The sequence below is a fragment of the Balaenoptera physalus genome, assembly GCF_965194825.1.
Source record: "Balaenoptera physalus genome assembly, chromosome: 7".
Taxonomy (NCBI): Eukaryota; Metazoa; Chordata; class Mammalia; order Artiodactyla; family Balaenopteridae; genus Balaenoptera; species Balaenoptera physalus.
In genome coordinates this window covers 80,210,917-80,231,970 of record NC_138886.1, presented here as the reverse complement: position 1 = coordinate 80,231,970, position 21,054 = coordinate 80,210,917, and the positions used below count along the sequence as shown (strand labels likewise).

Genomic DNA, 21,054 nt, shown 5'->3' with positions numbered 1-21,054 from the left:
TTGTAGAGCTGGTTTGGTGGTGCTGAATTCTCTTAGCTTTTGCTTGTTCGTAAAGCTTTTGATTTCGCCATTGGATTTGAATGTGATCCTTGCCAGGTAGAGTAATCTTGGTTGTAGGTTCTTCCCTTTCATCACTTTAAATATATCATGCCACTCCCTTCTGGCTTGTAGAGTTTCTGCTGAGAAATTAGCTGTTAACCTTATGGGAGTTCCCTTGTATGTTATTTGTCGTTTTTCCCTTGTTGCTTTTAATAATTTTTCTTTGTCTTTAATTTTTGTCAATATGATTACTATGTGTCTCGGCATGTTTCTCCTTGGGTTTATCCTGCCTGGGCCTCTGCGCTTCCTGGACTTGGGTGGCTATTTCCTTTCCCATGTCAGGGAAATTTTCGACTATAATCTCTTCAAATATTTTCTTACGTCCTTTCTCTCTCTCTTCTCCTTCTGGGACCCCTATAAATCAAATGATGGTGTGTTTAATGTTGTCCCAGAGGTCTCGTAGGCTGTCTTCATTTCTTTTCATTCTTTTGTCTTTATTCTGTTCCATGGTAGTGAATTCCACCATTCTGTCTTCCAGGTCACTTATCCGTTCTTCTGCCTCAGTTGTTCTGCTATTGATTCCTTCTAATGTATTTTTCATTTCAGTTATTGTATTATTCATCTCTGTTTGTTTGTTCTTTAGTTCTTCTAGGTCTTTATTAAACATTTCTTGCATCTTCTCGATCCTTGCCTCCATTCTTTTTCCAAGGTCGTGGATCATCTTCACTATCATTATTCTGTATTCTTTTTCTGGAAGGTTGCCTATCTCCACTTCATTTAGTTGTTTTTCTGTGGTTTTATCGTGTTCCTTCAGCTGGTACATAGTCCTCTGCCTTTTCATTTTGTCTATCTTTCTGTGAATGTGGTTTTCATTCCAGGCTGAAGGATTGTAGTTCTTCTTGCTTCTGCTGTCTGCCCTCTAGTGAATGAAGCTATCTAAGAGGCTTGTGGAAGCCTCCTGATGGGAGGGACTGGTCGTGGGTAAAGCTGGGTGTTGCTCTGGTGGGCAGAGCTCAGTAAAACTTTAATCTGCTTGTCTGCTGATGGGTGGGGCTGAGTTTCCTCCCTGTTGGTTGTTTTGCCTGAGGTGACCCAGCACCAGAGCCCACAGGCTCTTTGGTGAGGGTAATGGCAGGCTCTGGGAGGGCTCACGCCAAGGAGTACTTCCCAGAACTTCTGCTACCAGTGTCCTTGTCTCCACGGTGAGCCACAGCCACCCTCTGCCTCTGCAGGAGACCCCCCAACACTAGCAGGTAGGTCTGCTTCAGTCTCCTATGGGGTCACTGCTCCTTCCACCTGGGTCCTGATGTGCACACTATTTTGTGTGTGCCCTCCAAGAGTGGAGTCTGTTTTACCCCCAGTCCTGTGGAAGTCCTGCAATCAAATCTCGCAAGCCTTCAAAGTCTGATTCTCTGGGAATTTCTCCTCCCATTGACAGACCCCCAGGTTGGGAAGCCTGACGTAGGGCTCAGAACCTTCACTCCAGTGAGTGGACTTCTGTGGTATAATTTTTCTCCAGTTTCTGCGTCACCCACCCAGCAGTTATGAAATTTGGTTTTATTGTGATAGCACCCCTCCTACCGTCTCACTGTGTCTTCTCCTTTGTCTTTGGATGTGGCGTATCTTTTTTGGTGAATTCCAGTGTCTTCCTTTTGATGATTGTTCAGCAGTTAGTTGTGATTCTCGTGCTCTCACAAGAGGGAGTAAGTGCACGTCCTTCTACTCCTCCATTTTGAACTAATCTCCTTAGTTGATTTTTGTGAAAGGTATACAGTTTGTGTCTAGATTCTTTTTTTTTTTTTTTTTGCATGTGGATATCTAGTTGTTCCAGCATTATTTTTTGAAAACTCTATCTTTTCTCCCTTGCATTACTATTGCTCCTTTATCAAAGATCAGTTGACTGTATTCATGGGGGTCTATTTCTGGGCTCTCTATTCTGTTCCATTGGTCTATCTGTCTATTCTTTCACGAATACTACACTGTCTTGATTATTGTAGAATTAGAGTAAGTCTTGAAGTCAAGTAGTGTCAGTCCTCTGATTTCGTTCTTCTCCTTCACTATTGAGTTGGCTATTCTGGGTCTTTTGCTTCTCCATATAAACTTTAGAGTCAGTTTGTCAGTAACCACAAAATAACTTTCTGGATTTTGATTTGGATGGATTGAATCTATAGAGTAAGTTGGGAAGAACTGACCTCTTGACAGCATTGAGTCTTCTTAACCTTTTTTTTTTTTGGCCTTGCCATGTGGCATGTGGGATCTTAGTTCCCTGACCAGGGATTGAACCCGTACCCCCTGCAGTGGTAGCATGGAGTCTTTACCACTGGACTGCCAGGGAAGTCCCGAGTCTTCTTATCCTTGTACAGGGACTGTCTCTCCATTTATTTAGTTCTTTGATTTTCTTCATCAAAGTTGTATAATTTTCTTCATGTAGATTTTATACATATTTTGCTGGATTTATGCTTTAGAATTTCATTTCTTTGGGTGCTAATGCAAACAGTATTGCATTTTTAATTTCAAATTCCACTTATTCATTGTTGGTATATAAGAAAGTGATCAACTTTTATAGATTACCTTTGTATTGTGTAATCTTGCTATAATAGTTTATTAGTTCTGGGAGTTTTTTTGTCAATTCTTTTGGATTTTCTACATAGACAATCATGTCATCTGTGAACAATGACAGTTTTATTTCTTTCTTTCCAGTCAGTGTGCCTTTTATTTCCTTTCTTTGTCTTATTGCATTAGCTAGGTCATCCAGTACAGTGTTGAAAAGGAGTGGTAAGGGGGGACATCCTTGCCTTGTTCCTGATCTTAACAGGAAAGCTTCTAGTTTCTCACCATTAGTGATGGTGACATGTTAACTGTATGATGTTAGCTGTAGGTTTTTTCTGAATGTTCTTTGTCAAGCTACGGAAATCCCCCCAACCCCATTTGTGTGTGCTTATCATGAATGAGTGTTGGATTTTGTCAAATGCTTTTTCTGCACCTACTGATATGATCATCTGATTTTTCTTCTTTAGCCTGTTGATGTGATGGATTATATTAATTGATTTTTTAATGTTGAACCAGCTGTGTATACCTAGGATAAATCCCACTTGGTTGTGATGTATAAGTCTTTTCATACATTGTTGGATAAGATATGCTCTAATATTTTGTTGAGTATTTTTGCATCTATGTTCATGAGAGATATTGGTCTATAGTTTTCTTTTAAAGTCTTTGATTTTGGTATTAGGGTAATTTTGCCTCATAGAATGATTTAGGCAGTATTCCCTCTGCTTCTGCCTACTGAAAGATATTGTAGAGAATTGGTATAATTCTTCCTTTAATGTTTTGAAGAATTTATCAGTGAACCCATGTGGGCCTGGGGCTTTCTATTTTAGAAAGTTATTATTTGTTGTTTCAATATCTTCAATAGATATAGGCCTATTAATATTGTCTATTTCATATTGTGTGAGTTTTGGCAAATTGTCTGTCAAGGAATTGGTTCGTTTCATCTAGGTTATCCAATCTGTGAGCATACAATTGTTCATAACATTAATTTATTATCCTTTTAATGTCCATGAGATCTATAGTGATATCCCTTCTTTCATTTATGGTATTAGTAATTTGTGTTCTCTCTCTTTTTTCCTTAGTTAGCCTGGCTAAATGCTTATCAATTTTATTGATCTTTTCAAAGAATCAGCTTTTGGTTTCATTAATTTTCTTGTTGATTTCTTGTTTTTTAAGTTCATTGATTTCTGCTCTAATTTTTATTGTTTCTTTTCTTCTGCTTATTTTGGATTTAATTTGCTGCTCCTTTTCTAAAGGTATAAGCTTACATTATTGATTTTAGATATTCTTTTCTAGTATATGCATTCAATTCTATACATTTTCCTCAAAGCACTGCTTTCACTGCTTATTTTGGATTTAATTTGATGCTCCATTTCTAAAGGTATAAGCTTAGATTATTGATTTTAGATCTTCTTTTCTAGTATATGCATTCAATTCTATACATTTTCCTCAAAGCACTGCTTTCACTGCATCCCACGAATTTTGATAAGGTGTTTTTTTAATTTTACTTAGCTCCAAATATTTTTAAATTTCTCTTGAGATTTCTTCTTTGGCCCATGTGTTATTTAGAAATGCACTGTTTAATCTCCATGTATTTGAGGATTTTCCAGCTATCTAGTTATGGATTTCTGGTTTAATTCCATCGTGGTTTGAGAACATACATTATGTGATTTCGGTTTTTAAAAATTTGTTAAGGTGTGTTTTATGGTCCAGAATCTGGTGTATCTTGGTGTATGTTCCATGTGAGCATAAGACAAATGTGTATTTTACCATTGTTGGATGAAGTAGTCTATAGATGTCAGTTATATCCAGTTGATTGATGATGTTGTTGAGTTCAGGTATGTCCTTACTGATTTTCTGCCTGCTGGATCTGTCTATTTCTGATAGAGAGGTGTAAGTCTCCAACTATAGTAGTGGATTTATCTATTTCTCCTTGCAGTTCTGTTAGTTTTCTACTCATGTATTTTAACACTATGTTGTTAGGTACATCCACATTAAGAATTGTTATTCTTCTTGGAGAACTAACCTCTTTATCACTATGTAACACCCCTCCATCTTAGTTAGCATGGGACCATAACAGAATACCATAGACTTGGCGGCTTAACCAGCAGATATTTATTTTCTTACAGTTCTGAAGGCTGGAAATCTGAGATCAGGGTGCCAATGTGGTCAGTTTCTGGTGAGGCCTCTGTCTCTGCTTTGCAGGTGGCTGCCCTCTTGCTGTGTTCTCACAAGCCCTCTTCTTTGAGCATACTTGGAGAAAGAAAAAGAACGAGCTCTCTGGTGTCTCTTCTTAGAAGGACACTAATCCTATCATATCATGGTCCAACCCTTATGGCCTCATTTAACCTACTTATCTCTTTATATGTCCTATATCCAAATATGGTCATATTGGGGATTTAGGGTTTCAACATATGAATTTTGAGGGGACACAATTCAATCCACAACACTCTCTTTGTCCCTGATAATTTTCTTTGCTCCAAAGTCTGAAATTAATATAGCTACTCCAGCTTTCTTTTTATTAGTTTAGCATGATATATCTTCCTCCAACACTTCACTTTTTTAAAAAAATTTATTTATTTATGTGTTTATTTTTGGCTGCATTGGATCTTCATTGCTGCGCACGGGCTTTCTCTAGTTGCAGCGAGCAGGGGCTACTCTTCATCGCGGTGTGCAGGCTTCTCACTGCGGTGGCTTCTCTTGTTGCGGAGCACGGGCTCTAGGTGCGCGGGCTGCAGTAGTTGTGGCTCGTGGGTTTAGTTGCTCTGCGGCATGTGGGATCTTCCCGGACCAAGGATCGAACCCGTGTCCCCTGCATTGGCAGGCGGATTCTTAACTACTGCGCCACCAGGGATGTCCCGAAGAGTTGTTTCTTAAGGTAGAATTCTAACTGATGAAAGTGGAATGAGAGAAGAAAAATGAATATTAATAACTACTAAAGAAATAATCACTTCAGGCAAGAATCATTGATGGATGCTAAAACTTTCATCACTGGGTTAAAATCATATTAATCAATAATTACATAATTAAGCTCACTTTTATCAAGCAAAGGGCTTTGCTAGGGCTCTGTTTGGAATGCCAAAAAGAAACCCACGTCTTTCCTAGATTTTAAATAGCCTAAGATCTAGTGGAGAAGATTTGTGTGCACAAATTATTACAACACAGAGAAGAAATTGATGATGTATCATAAAATGAAGAGGAAAAGTGAAAGCATCCAAGAAAGAATCCTAGATGGAATGCACAACATGTCTGACCCAGTGTAGTAATAATTTTATATTGTCCCCCACATGCACGCCATCCCCCAACATCAGATGTTTTCAATGAGGAAGAAAACAGGCTGCTAGTACTTGGGACTCATGAGTGAGGAGAGAGAGAGATGTTTCTGCAGGCAGTTGCTCCTTTGGTTTCCAAGGGAAACAGTGATAGAAGCTGCAACAGAAAAGGAGTAGGAAGGCTGTGGTTTAGCACAGATGGGTCATTCTTCTATCAGGTGCCTATACACAGGCAGCTACCTGGACTTCCTCAATAATGTGGAATTGTGGAGAATATTAAAGTGTTGGGGTATTGATAAGCAATAGATTTTAATTTCTCTTTCTGGATTTCTTAGAAAAATCTTTATTCTTGGAATTTACTTCCCCCATCATCCATCAGAGCCTGACTATATTGCACTCCCAGGTCCATAGTACAATTTTCTCTTCCACACAGTTCGAAAATACGAGTCACAGAGAGGGAAGAATGAAATTAGCCATCAGAGTCTGATTAAAATAGTACAAAAGAAAATAATAAAGTTAACCATTCCTTATTCTGGCTGATTGGGCAAGCTTCCAGGATCTCTAGTCTAAGTCTCTATTTCAAAGTTGTATTGGAATCTGGTTTAGATTCCTGTCCTGTGATCCCATCATGGCTGTGAAGCTTCAGCCAGGGTCCTGCTAGGAGCTCAGGAGTGGTCTGGCAGGGAGAGCAATCAACCAGGAATGGTTGGGACAAACTGGACCATGATGGAGTTGGCTTTCACCAGGCAGGCCATGAGTCTAAATTCAAGGGTCCAAAAAGGGCCTGTCCCACTTGGGCGCCCTCATATCTTCTGTTGCTAGTCAAAAGGTCTGGCTTATAGGCACATGGCCTCTGCAAGATCTGGAGACAGGCAGGGAGGGGTTCACAAGCCCAGCAGAGCAAGTTCGGGTAAAGGACTGGGCTCTAGTTACCTCAGGGAAGGAAGGGTACACTTCTCCAAAGTAGAACCTCAGTCTTAGGGATTAGATAAATAATTATTCATTAACTATATCAAATTATTTACTGAGTGCCTATTGTGTACCAGGCATTATATCCAAATTCTACTGCATGGCCATAGCTGGACCCTTGGCTCTACATTGGGCTTGTGGCTTTAAAATCAATTGACATGTACACACTGCTATATTCAAAACAGATAACCAACAAGGACCTACTGTATAGCACAGGGAACTCTGCTCAATACTCTATAATAACCTAAATAGGAAAATAATTTGAAAAAGAATAGATATTGGGTTGGCTAAAAGGTTCGTTCGTTTTTTTCCATAGGATGGCTCTAGTAGCACTTAGTTGTCTTTAACTTCATTGGAAACAATTTTGTTAGATTGTATGTGACAGCTGTCATATCAGTGTTCATTTAAAAAAAAGACTTATCAAAATTGGTGAGTTTTTGTGTAACCATTTTAATATTGAAGATGGAAGAAAAAAGCAACATTTTCAGCATATTATGCTTTATTATTTCAAGAAAGGTTGAAACACAAAAAAAGTTTTGTGCGGTGTATGGAGAAGGTGCTGTGACTGATCGAACATGTCAAAAGTGGTTTGCGAAGTTTCGTGCTGGAGATTTCTTGCTGGATGGTGCTCCACAGTCAGGTAGACCAGTTGAAGTTGATAGCGATCAAATCGAGACATTAATTGAGAACAATCAATGTTATGCCACACGGGAGATAGACAACATACTCAAAATAGCCAAATCAAGCGTTGAAAATCATTTGTACCAGCTTGATTATGTGAATCGCTTTGATGTTTGGGTTCCACATAAGTTAAGCGAAAAAAACCTTCTTGACCTTATCTCCGCATGTGATTCTCTACTTAAACGTAATGAAAACATTCTGTTTTTAAAACAAATTGTGATGGGCGATGAACAGTGGGTACTGTACAATAATGTGGGTCAGAAGAGCTCTTGGGGTAAGTGAAATGAACCACCACCAACCACACCAAAGTCCAGTCTTCATCCAAAGAAGGTGATGTTGTGTATATGGTGGGATTGGAAGGGAGTCCTCTATTTTGAGCTCCTTCTGGAAAACCAAACGATTAATTCCAACAAGTACTGCTCCCAATTAGACCAACTGAAAGTGGCACTCGATGAAAAGTGTCCAGAATTAGTCAACAGAAAACGCATCATCTTCCATCAGGATAACGCAAGACTGCATGTTTCTTTGATGACCAGGCAAAAACTGTTACAGCTTGGCTGGGAAGTTCTGATTCATCCTCCATGTTCACCAGACATTGCAGCTTCGGATTTCCATTTATTTCGGTCTTTACAAATTTCTCTTAATGGAAAAAATTTCAATTCCCTGGAAGACTGTAAAAGGCACCTAGATCAGTGCTTTGCTCATAAAGATAAAAAGTTTTGGGAAGATGGAATTATGAAGTTGCCTGAAAAATGGCAGACAGTAGTGGAACAGAAGTGAATACATTGTCCAATAAAGTTCTTGGCGAAAATGAAAAATGTGTCTTATTCTTACTTAAAAACTGAAGGCACTTTTTGGCCAACCCAATACATGCATATGTATAACTGAATAACTTTGCTGTACACCTGAAACTAACACAACATTGTTAATCAACTGTACTCCAATATAAAATAAAAATTTTTTTAAATGAATGTACTGACAAGTGAAAAGAAAAAAACATTTGAAAGCATATGTAGTGGTGAGGAAGCAACCAGGGACTAGCATCATTGGCATCACCTGAGAATTTCTCAGAACTGTAAATTCCACTGAATAGGAAACTCTGGGGTAGGTCCCAGCAATCTGCATTTTAACAAGCCATACAGGTGACTCTGATGTATGCTAGAGTTTGAGAACCACTGGCCTACCTTGATGGTATTTACTCAGGTCATTTTTGTTTGTTTTTAATTTTTTTTAACATCTTTATTGGAGTATAATTGCTTTACAATGGTGTGTTAGTTTCTGCTATATAACAAAGTGAATCAGCTATACATATACATATGTTCCCATATCTCCTACCTCTTGCATCTCCCTCCCACCCACCCTATCCCACCCCTCTAGGTGGACACAAAGCACCGTTTGCTCAGGTCTTGGTTGAAGGTGAGAATGCTGGTTCAAGGTCTTCTGGGGTGGGAATAGGGAAGGCTGGGATTACAATTTCCCATGGGTTGCTGGTTCTGTAACACTACTTCTGCATCATAAAGCTTCTTAGAACTCTTATCAAAACTCCTCACCAGTTTCTGGTATCTAGGACCAATTCAATTTTGGAGCTGAAGGCAGGACCTGGCAACCCTCGTTGGGCAAACCTGGGGACCTGGAAAGTTAACATCTGGAGGTAAAATATGTCTGGCAGATACATCTTTGCCCTGATTAACCAAATTCTCCCTGTGGAGGGAAGCACAGTTTATTGGGGAGACTGCTCATGGGTAAAGGGCAAGGGCCAAGAAAATGAGGGTAATTCTGGGGGTTATGTAACTTCCCCCTCTTTCCTTTGACCCTTCATTCTTTCTGATTTCTGAAAATTTGGCTTCTTAGTCAGGATTAGTGCTTCAAGATTTAGGAATTAGGGCAAGATTTCACAAAGTATGTTTCACTGAATGCTAGTCCCGAGGGAAGCCCCAGGGGAATGCTGCATACTGAGTCCCCTTCTTGGATGTCACAGAGCACGTGAGTAAATGGCTTTATGGAATCCTACGTTCACTCATTCAACAAGTACTGATTTAGTGCCCACTCTGGACTAGGTCCTATTCTGAGTGTTAGGGATACAGACAGTAAAAAAATATGTTTATCTTGGTTTAACCCAGCAATTCCCAAACTATCTGACTATCAAAACCTTTTATTCTGTAACATATATTCACCTCTCAAGGAACTAACATTCGATGGGACACTCGTTGACAATGATAGATGTATCTGTGCTGGGAGGTACAAAGGACCTGAGTTCCAGGCAGATGAAGTAAGGTGAAAATTAGGGACATTTGGAGGCAGAGAAAATTTTGATCATAGAGATGTAAATCTGGTTAACATCATGATTATTTTTGGCTTGACCACGATGGAAAAAATTTTCCCATGTATCAATCTGTCTATAATCATAGTAAGTATCACAGAGATGGTGATTTTAGAAGCTGGGTTTATATCAGATATTTTTGTTTAAGAGCGCCAAGTTATTTTAGTCCATGCAACAGCAAAACAACAGTTTGGAAAGGGGGACTGCTTACTCTCATTAGTTATTTGTCCCCGAGTGGAAAGGAACCTCACCCTTTAATAGCAACCAAACCAAACAGTTGCTTGTTGAATTAATTCTTCTTACAGTAGAATTCAGTTAAACCTGTAAGCTCTAGTCAAGGTGAGTCTAATCTTCCTTCCTTATGTTGTGCTGGAGACAAGCAGGCTGGCCAGGGATTCTTTCTCTGTGAAATAAGAAGCCGATGGATTATCTCTAAGCTTTCTTCCATCTCTGACAGCCCAGCATGGGGGTCTCTGGAGCCAGCAAAGCCTTAATGTAGGGGAGGAGAGTCTCAACCCATGACCTGTCCTTCCCCACCTGGCCCCCTCTCCAGCCATCTGGTGATCCTTTGCATTTCTCCAAACAAACGTGTATCATTCTCTTTGTCCCCTCTTGGTCTTCATATGTACTGTTTTCTTGGCTCAGAACACTCTTTCCCTCTTTCCTTTAGTCAGCTACCTCCTACTCATTCTTCAGGTCTCATGTCAGACATTTTCCCTCTATGATCTGTGATATTGTGATTTCTGTCACAGAGCTCCTAAAACCCTTGGAATTTCCTAAGTGAGCACCATAAAGATGTCTTTCATTAAGTTAATGAGGTGACTTTTGGAAAGCTCCTAGGTCACCTAAGGATGGTGGCTGGTTGCCAGGGGAGCCAATCATGTGATTAGAGGGTTAGAACTTTCAGTCCCACCCCTCTGACCTCTGGGGAGGGGAGAGGGAGAGGGGCTGGAGGTTGAGTTCAATCACCAATGGCCAATAACTTAATTAATCATGCCTAAGTGATGAAGCCTCCATAAAAACCCAAAAGGATGGGATTTGGAGAGCTTCCAGGTTGGTGAACATGTGGAGGTTTGGGAGAGCGGTACTCTCTGAGAGATCATAGAAACTCCACATCCTTTCCCCGTACTTTGCCTTATGCATCTCTTCCATCTGACTGTTCCTGAGTAATATCCTCTTATAATAAACCAGTGATCTACTAAGTAAAATGATTCTCTGAATTCTGTGAGCCTCTCTAGCAAATTAATTGAACCCAAGAGGGGGTCCTTGGAACCTCCAATCGGTAGCAGCTTGATCAGAAGGACAAGTGACAACCTGGGCTGGTTTCTGACATCTGAAGTGGAAGCAGGGGCAGTCTTGTAGGACTGAGCCCTTAACCTGTGGGATCTGATGCTGTCTCTGGGTAGATACTGTCAGAATTGAGTTGAGTTTTAGGACACCCAGCTGATACTGGAGAATTGCTTGGATATATGAGGACCCTGTCACACACACATACACATTGGAATGGGATGTAGGATCATTGTAGACATCTTTCTTGCTCACTACCTTCCCCCAACAAGGTGAGGGTTAGGTGTGCCTGCCAAGTGCTGCTGTAACAACCTTATCTCAGCCCTTGACACCATCACTTTGCTCACCAGCCTCCTCTTGCTAGGCCGAGACTGTCATGAAGATAGGAGCTTGGTCTGTTCTGTTCACTGCTGCATCCCAGGCCCAGCACAGAGCCCGACTCATACCCACCCCTTAACCAGGACTTGTTGAGTGAAGGAATGGATGCTGGGCTGGCTTGTGGAAGGGGGAGATGGGGAGGACAGAGACCAGGCAAGGCTGACAAGAGCTAGGACCTCCATAGGGCCATGTTGCCCATTGCCCCTAACTGTGTTTGCTGCTGGTCTCTATTCTAATGCTTGGAGAGTGAGAGGTGAGCTTTGGAGGGACCTCAGGCTTGTTGTGGGAGTGGCAGTTCTGGGCTGTATATTTTTGCCACCTGAAGGATGAGAGCCTGCTTTGGGGAAGTCCTATCTGGGAGGAGAAGTGAACCCAGCCCTGTTCCTTGCCTGTCTTTGCCTCAGCTGAGCACATGTTGTTGGGCTCTTAGTCCTGGCCTTGGTATAACTGCTCGCATCTGAAATCCCATTCTTCTTTCAGTGGGACATGTTGGCTGAATTTACAAATTTAAAATTATTTAATTTTACTATCTTTACATTTCTAATACTTTGGCTAATAGCATTCACTTGATGCTCCTTTAACTTCCTAGTTTTTATTGTACTTGTTTGTCTATTATTGGGTAATTTTTAAACTAATTTGTTCTTATTTATTGGATACTATTTTATATTCCTTTTAACTCAGCCCAGCAGGATATTTTTAGCTAAATTTGGCCCTTATTGGAATACACTCTTAAGTGTATTTCTTTTCTTAGCCATTTAAAAAATGTATCAAAATTTGCTCACCTTTTCCTTTTACTCTTTTTGTTTTTAAAACATTTCTGTTTGGTGTATCCTCTAGTACATTTTCTAGTATTTATGACTGTTAGAGATGAGAAGTGGTGATGTCAAGGGATGGAGGGAGTGGATTCCTCAGCAGTGATGGGCTTAATCAGGGACTGTTGGCCCTTCTCCCTGTGCTGACAATTCCATAGCCATGCTCTCCCTTTGCTGCCCCCTTCCCCACTCATGAGGTCCTTCTTGCCGTTGTTAAAGGAGACCTGATGTTCGTGTGGTCAAGAAAAAGAGTATCTCAAATTAAATCCCACTTTTAGCTAGTCAGATAATTTGGGAAATTCACAGGACAAATTGTGTGGGTCAGAAGTTATTAAGACTGGTCTCAAATACTGCTCAGGGGAATTGCTGAACAATGTGATCATCTTGCTCCAGAATAAGCCAGGGCTTCTCTAAACCACCAACCCCAGTCTCTGAGCATCTCACAGCCTTTACAAAGAATGGAAGCTTCAGAAGAGGTGGGGGTGAGGGTCTGCAACTTGGCACCCTGAGACTGACCAAGAGAATACCCAGGTGGCCTTGAAGGTCCTGTTAAGAATTATTGGATGGAAGCATAATAGCGAGACAATAGTCAAAGCTGGAATTATTTTTTGTTGACCTACTTACAGGATTACCCCAAGTACATTGATTCACCTTCTTTCTGGTCAGGAATTCAAAAGCTCAGTTGTCAAGTGGTCTTGGGACCACCGGTTCTTGTCACATGTGCAGTACGGCCCATGACTCACAGAAGAAGGCAGGCAGTGAAGAGTCAGGTCAGCCATGGACGGAGGAGAAGCTGTTCCGGAAAGGTTTATCTCTTTCTCCTCCTTGTTATGTAAGGTGTGGTTTCCCCAGAGAAACAATATGCTAAATAAAAGTTAGGGTCCCAACCCACAGAAGCTTATTTTAACCCACATTGTTGCTGACTATATTCAATTTGATTTAATTCAAATCAACAAGGTAGAGTTGTTTCTTTTTTCCTGCTAGAAAGGGGAAGTAGGCTTTGAGAGTGACCCAAATGTTGCAATTGAGAGTTTTCACTGAGCAAGGCAGAGTGTGTATGTGCCCCGGGGTGGGGGGAGTGGAGTGGAAAGATGAATAAAATGTGGCTCCTGCCCTCAAAAAGCTTACACTGTAGTTGGAGAGACAAATACATACACAACTAACATGCACAATGATAAATGGTGGAGATGTTGTCAGACCAGAGAATAATAGAAGTGTTAGTTCTGAGTGGGAAAATCTGAAGGATTGTGGAAGATGTGGCAGCTGCCCCTTGAAGGATGTTAGGGCATTAAGCAGCAGAGGGGCCAAGACAGGGTGGGCATCTGAGGCAGAGAAGATTGTTGGGGTGAAGGCTCAGGGTGGTCAGCTACAGGGCAGAGTCAGGGAACAGCCAAAGAGATCTGCTGTGGAGGGTGGGAGGTTAGGATGGAAGAGCACAGGGCCAGGTGGGCCTTTGTGAGTTGGTCTAATCACTTACAATGAAGTAGTTGTCCATACTTTTCATGTTGAATTACAGGCAGGTAATTTTTCAAAAGCTTAATTCTTCTAAACAGATGTGGTCTTGTCTCAGACTAGAGTTGTCTCACATTCAATAGTTCATTACCATGAAAAATAAGAAAGTGATCAATTGCAAAATATTTGTTATGTTTAACTTTCTAAGGATAGATTTGTCAAAGAGCAGCACAAGAGATGTTTTAATAGATTTATGTCCTTCTGTAACTCTGTACCTTATTTTGGATAAAGCACACTAAGCCTCGTTCTGTCATCGAGGATACCAAGTCTGCAGGCTCTATCATGGGGTCAGGAGGAGGAATAAAGGGAAAAATAAAGGATCTCTAACAAGGGTCAGGCCCAAGGATAACTTGCCAAAGACCATGGAGATCTAATATCAGTGCCCAGCTATTTGTGTGAGTATCTGGACAGCATCATGCATAAACTTCATTTGTTGTGGGGTGTCCATGCAGTGAGGGACCCTGCAGGCAGTAAGAAATCAAAGACATGATCTCTAGCTCAGTGATGTTTACATGATTTTATGTTATCTGGACAAGAGGCTAAATGGAATTCAATCCTTTATTGAGATATTTGGATGAACCAAGCATTTATCCACATCTCCAACTTCAGTTTAATTTTTCCAGTGAGGAACTGAAACATAGAAAACTCATGGATAGAGTCTATTGAATTCCTGAAATTCAGTTCATTTGAAAGTCACTAATAGGTAACAATATACATACATATTAAATATATTATAAAATATATGATGAGATACTTTAAGAAAATGCTTTCAAAATATTACGAAGTAATTATTATTGTCTACGTCTACATCTGTTTTTCATTTTGCTTATTCAACATTATGCTCTTGAAGATTGACACCACTGTAATCTGAGTTTGAGTTACACACGAGTGGTATCTTAACTGGGGAAATGTCTCATCTTACTCTTAAAAATACTGGCTCTGTCTCATCTCACTCTTAAAAATACTGGCTTTGGTCCTGATGTGGGACCTTTTGAAGAAGCATCATTTTGTTTCTTAGCCTATGTCTTGCATCTATCTGAGTGAAGAAAAAACCAACAATTTGAGCATTTGATCCATTTACACATTTCTGCCTCCTCACTCTCATCTATAAGGAGAGAGCTTTTCAAATGTAAATTTTCACCTCTATGGGCAAATGACAAATGGTGTAGCTGTGTTACCAACAATAGAAAAAAGAAAAAACAACGAAACCATCTATAACACTCGATATTTGGCTAACAGTAAGGAACAGCATGATAAATTATGGTACTTCACTAAAATGGCATATTACACAATTGTTAAGTGATAATTAGGAACACTGCATAGAAACATGAAAACGTATTTAGGATATAACTAAAAGAGAAAAGAAAAAAAGCACGTTTATAATATGTAAGGTGGGGGAGGCCTGGAAGGTATATCAATACTAAAGTGGAAATATAGTAGTTCTGTTCGGATAGTGGGACTGTGGATTTTCAAAAACATTTTCTTTAATGTTATAAAATACTAGTAAAGCAGCAAATTCACCAAATAAATGATGCTGTAGATACAGGAAGGAGATATTAATAAATAAGTAGAGGTTTGAGATAACAAAAGGGAAAAATATTTCAAAGAATGAATCTTCCTTCTCTACATTTGCCAGCCCCATGGCTATTAAGATCCATACTATTGAAAACATTCTCAAAGGAGCTGGTTAGTAGGGCTTGGAAGAGAGCCTGAACTTGACTGTATCTGGATTTCGTTTGCCATGATTGCAGTGGAAACTAAATTTTGAAACAGTTGTTTAAATAAGCTCCAGCTTAGCTATCTTGGCTACATTCACACTTTGGAATCAAGAAATAGTTTGGAAAAAGAATACCGTGTACAATATAAATAGGAATATAGAGCAAGAGAAATTCAGTAGAGAAGACTTCAAAAATAAAATGCCTATTTAAAATCAAGTTGAAATGACTATTTGGATTAACAGAAAATAAAAAAATAACCAATACTGAGTTAAATTTATATCTGTCTGAATGCTCTTAAAGGATACCAGGAACAATACTCATGTCGGTTCCGTTCATGTTAACCATTTGCTAACACTGTTGATTGGAATGAACTGCTTGCTCTGCTTTCCTCTAAAGGGCTCAGACCCCTTTCTCCTCTCTTCCACCTCTGTTCAAAAGAATAACAGCTTTACCCTGAATAGCACTTAACAAGTGTTGATGTGGGGCACTAGGCTACCTTGCTTCGTGTTAGGTGGGGGTGGCTTAATATAAGATGTTAAGAAGAATTCACACACACAATCACACAGTTTATTCTTTCTAGTCAAAGTTAAGCCTCCCAGCTCAGCACTTGCACACCATTTTGTTAGCACTGCAGAAAATTCCCTCAAATGCATACTTAGATACTTTAAGGATCTTAAGTAGGTAGATGGAAAAAGAAACTTAAAGTTTCTTCTGAAATAGGACTTGAAAATGTGATAAAATACCTTATCTCTCTAAACCAGTAGTTGACTTTGGATTTGGAAATTGGAGTGTGTGTGTGTATGGTATCAAGGAGTTTGAACTGAAGAGATCAGAAAGTAACTTTTCCAAACCCCAAACCATACCTGACACTACAACCATCTCTTTTCAGACCCTGTGTAGAATTTGCTGAGTCTGCGTGAACATCTCTCTCTGATGTCTTGCTATCTCCTCACCTCTAAAGATGTCCACAAGTGACAAATTCGAGAAGATTTTTATTCCTAAGAGTTATCCAATAATTTTTACCTTCGTAGAAACATGATTTCCATATTTCAAAATGCAGTAGAATTATTAAGAGGTATTGTGATTTTAGGAAACTATTTTCCCTCCATTCCAAATCCAAAGTAAATTACATTTAGTACAAGGGTATGTATTTGATTATTTGGGGTATACCAATATTGAAAATTTTCTTCTTAAAAATATTTTGCCCTTAACATCTTCATTTTATTCCCAGAAGTATATTTTGTTGAATAAATAATATTTGGTAATAAAACAAATCTGCTTTCATACATCTACAAAATTCTTTTGAATAGCAACAAGAATTCAATCCATGTTGCATAATTGTTATTATGAATTGCATAACCTTGGCATGCATTTTGCTGTAATTCATTTCCTGGCAAAATATAAAGTGCCTTTGACATAATGCCATAGAATATTCAAACTGGGAATGAATGATAGAAATAATCTGGTGTCAGTCAGTCCCACTTTTCCCATTTCAGGGACTGAGGTGCAAGAAGGTAAAATTTGCTCAGGATCACACATCTCATTTTCCAACATTTAAGTCATACTAAAATAAATTACAATTTTGATGTTGAATTTGATTAGAAAATTGTGATTTTTAAGGGCACAACTCTTAAGACAGAATAAATGCCACACTTAAAGAATTGCAGAGTTGGATCTGAAATACGCAAAAGAGGTATGCCCAAAATTTTTGTCCTCAATTCCCCTTTCGGGAGAAAGTGGCTGAAACTATACAATCATTAAAAATAAATCATTCTTTGAAGGATGCAAAGTTATCCTGATCTTCAAAATGAAATATACCACCATTTCTATATATAATTTTTCTCTTCAACAGGGATCAAATGGTATTTTGGTTGATTGCCAGTGAGCAAATGAAATAGGAAATACATTTTAGAATCCCATTGTGATTTTTTTTTCTCAGCAGCAAAAAATTAAATAAAACAGATCTTTGTCATGTAATGTTCACTGATCAGGTGAACATAATAAAAACTGGGCTTTAGTTAAATCTAGTGGAGTAACTCTTGTTTCATTGGCATTTACAGGCTTTGGGAGTGTTGAACAAGTGTACAAATAATGACATTTTCAGAAATTTAACCATTGCATTTCATGTAAATTCTGCATAAAGTTCAAGACTAATGGTATTGATGTCACAGTCTTCAAATTTTAAAAGGCATATAGGAATAGTAATAACATCTCCCAGAAACGTTAAAGACACTTGTATATATATCTAAAATCCATTTTGACTTGATGAAAACAAATTCTAATCTATGAAAATATTACATCAATATTGCACCTGATGAGGAAACTATACTTGAATGAGTAAATGCTAAAAAAACTTCAGATAAAGACCCAGTAAGTCAAATTAAATGAAGAGTTTCAGAAGTAACATAACCATCTAAAAATGTTAGTTTTTCACACAACTGGTCACACTTATTTTGCTTTACTTAAAATTCCTGGTCTTGTCTGAAGATAATACCATAAAACTCAATTACATAATTCAGCTGTCTTTAACTCCCCTTTCTCCAGTAGCCATTGCACCTTAGGAGGTTTGTAGCTATTCTATCTTAATTTTTTTTTCTTTCAGCAAATACTAAGTGTGAAAAGCTTCACCAGACAAAAATCATTTCATACAATGAAGCATTGAATTGTTTTTTCATTCAATTTCTTTAGACCGAAAGCAGCTCAGTTTCCCTATGAATAGTCCACGTATCATTTCATGCCTGGTATCTGCAGCCCACTCTAGATTTATCTTGCTTTCAGCAGGTACTCGGTAGCACTTTCTGGGTTATTTTACAAAACATCCAACATGGTTTAAATTGTTTAAAAGCAATTGGAACTGCTTCCTTTCCTACCCACTGCCTCTTCAAGTGTCCTTAACCTTCATCATCCTTCCCTAAAATGTGTCCCCAACATGCCTATTTACATGGCTCTCAGGCACCGGAGGCTTGCACACCCATCACATACCAGGTCAATTTCTAACAGTGTGAAGGCTGTTGGAGCAGGGCAGTTTCCTTCCATTGAGAGCTGAGTATGGTCATATTGCTTTCAACACAGCAACCCTTGTATGCAAAGCTTAGACTATCGTTTCATGGTCCCATCTGCCTTGGCTCTGATTGATGTAACAACAGTATCTGTCATAGGGGCTGTTCAGCTTGTAGGAGCAAACGATGATACTGTCCTGGGGCACAAAGAAGATGCTGTCCTCGGGCTCAGGGCACTCAGACCTGTCCCAGGCTGAGCACTTGGCATCCAAGGCATTGTAGGTGAGGGAACTGCCTGAGGGACAGTAGCCATCCAGGTATCTGCATGGCTCCTCCCGATGCCCGCTCTGGACCCGGCTCTGGCATTCTCCTTCCTCCGTGGGTGTGGGGGTGGTGATGGAGCTGGCCATAGGCACCTCGCCCTGCCCTTGGAGGGGGGGCTTCCCCCTGAGGCCCACCTTCTTCGCCAGCTCATCTGAGCTCCCCTTGCCCGACTCCAGGTCTGAAGGGGTCCTCAGCAGTTCCACCACCTCCTTGTCCTTGGGTTTCCGGAAGCAGGGCAACTTGCGGACCCATAGCAGCTCATTCTCGGGCCACTTGGTGCATCCCTCAGTTTTCCTGGCCAGGGCAATGGCTGCGATGCCTGGAAGGCAGATGGCTGGCCCTATGGCCAGGAGGGGGATGTTTCCCAGAGTCTCTCCTTTCATCCCAGAGACAGTGAACATGAAGCCAAAGACCAGGAAGACACTCACCAGGGCCACAACCAGCCCAGTCCTCGGGTTAATGTCATCAGGCCGCATCTTTCACTCCATCCAGGTTGGGGACTGCCTGCTAGCCAGGGAGCAATGTTCCTCCCTACTGTCAGAGGAAAACGCACTGGGTTAAAAACAAAACAAAACAAAACAAAACAAAACAAAACAAAACAACAAAACAAAACAAAAAGCACCCAAGTCCATTTCCCACCCACCAACTATCTCTCTTACTCTTTGTGTCTGACACTCTACTGTCTGTCAGTCTTGGTCTCTGTCTCTGTCTGTTTCTCCCTCTATTTCTGTTGCTCTCTCTCTTTCTCTGTTTATCTATCTCCTTCTTACTATTGCAACCCCTGCCTCTCTCTCATATAGTCATCCACAGACTGGGGTCACCGCGGTACCTGAGGTTTCCTGCCGTCTCCCGGGAGCAGGGAAAAAAACCAGTTTGAGTCTCCTTAGAAACCTCCACAGCAGCTGTTTCCTCGGCTCTCTCCCTTGTTTCTGGAAGGAAAGCCTGGTTTTCCAACTGACTCTGCATCCAGGAGGTGGGACGTGGGAGCCTGTCTTTCCCAGCAGTGCCCGTCGGTCTCCAGGGCTTTGGGAGCTGAGCGGCGGCGCAGGCCAGCACCCAGCTCTGCGCGCAGAGCGCGGGGTGCTGGAGGGAGGAAGGACTTAGTCTGGGAAAGAGGGAAAGCGGCGCGCGAGTCTGGCCTCGTTACATCACTTTCAGAGCAAGCTCAGAAACAAAGAAGGACGCGCGGGGGCGCGAGGGGGCTAAACCCAGGGGAGAGGCTGCCCAGGGTCCAGTCGGGGTGCTTGGAGCAGCCAGAGTTCGTCCCGCCGCTGCCCGTGAGAGCTGAGTAAGGCGGCTGGACATGCTCCGTGCCCGGGAGGGTCCGTGGTGCGAGGCTGCCGCGTGCCGGAGACTGGAACTCGGGCCGGTTTGCCCACGGGACAGCCTGGGCTCCGAGTCCGCGGTCCGAGGCCCAGAGGTGCCAGCTGGAGATGTCCCTCGGGGACCTGGATCCTTCTCCAGTTACAGATCTGGGTGACCCGATCCGACCTATAGCAGCTCCCAGAGATTCCCCTACCGCCCGTCTCAGAACGTCGAGGCTCTCAGGGCTCGGAGGGCTGCACTCCTCCTGGGTCCTCCTGCCCGCAACCTCTCTGGGTTCACGCGCTGGGCGGCAGTGGCGCGCAAAAGCGCTCTAGCAGCGAAGCGGGCTCCATTGCACGGGACCAGCGCCCAGGCTGAGTTAGTGTTCAGCCGGGTCTTGCTCGAGCCTTGGGGGAATCACCAGAGTCCTTCTCCCTGGTCTTACAGCTCTGGATCCTGGAGGGGGTGGCCTTGGAGCCCGGATCCTACTCCGACACGGCCGTGGTGCCAGCCACGCCGGCTGGGTCAAAGGATAAAGGCTCTCCAGCCCCGGCTCCCCATCCCCGCACCCGACACCCAGCTAACAAGGAGAAGGAGGGGCCTTGACTGGGAGGATCAGGCCGCCCAGCCCGCGAAGCAGCTCCAGCTTTGGGCGATTCTGTCCTTTGCTGACACTGGTGTGGAGAACCTGTCTCCTCCCCACCGCAGCAGGGGCTGGATTCCTCTGGCCCCAGGGGCAAGACTGGCTTTGGCTGGGTTCTTCAACAAGACTGCTCATTTAGGGTAGATGGGGAATATTGAGGAACCAGACGTGGAGGGGCAGGGGTGGAAGGGGGAGGGAATGGTACATTCTTTCATGTCAAGGCCCTGCCTTGGTGGAAAGAATTTTGA

The 21,054-nt window shown here is 41.5% G+C and overlaps 1 protein-coding gene across 1 annotated transcript; it reads right to left on the bottom strand.

Annotated features, from left to right (window-relative positions):
* Positions 1-3,927: 3,927 nt before the first annotated feature.
* TMEM215 (transmembrane protein 215) lies at positions 3,928-19,965 on the bottom strand. Its single transcript, XM_082467639.1, has 2 exons — positions 19,688-19,965; positions 3,928-19,392 (listed from the first exon to the last, which is right to left on the bottom strand). The coding sequence occupies exon 2, from the start codon at positions 19,332-19,334 to the stop codon at positions 18,627-18,629; it is 708 nt and encodes a 235-aa protein (XP_082323765.1). The 5' UTR covers positions 19,335-19,392; positions 19,688-19,965; the 3' UTR covers positions 3,928-18,626.
* Between the last annotated feature and the right edge of the window lie 1,089 nt (positions 19,966-21,054).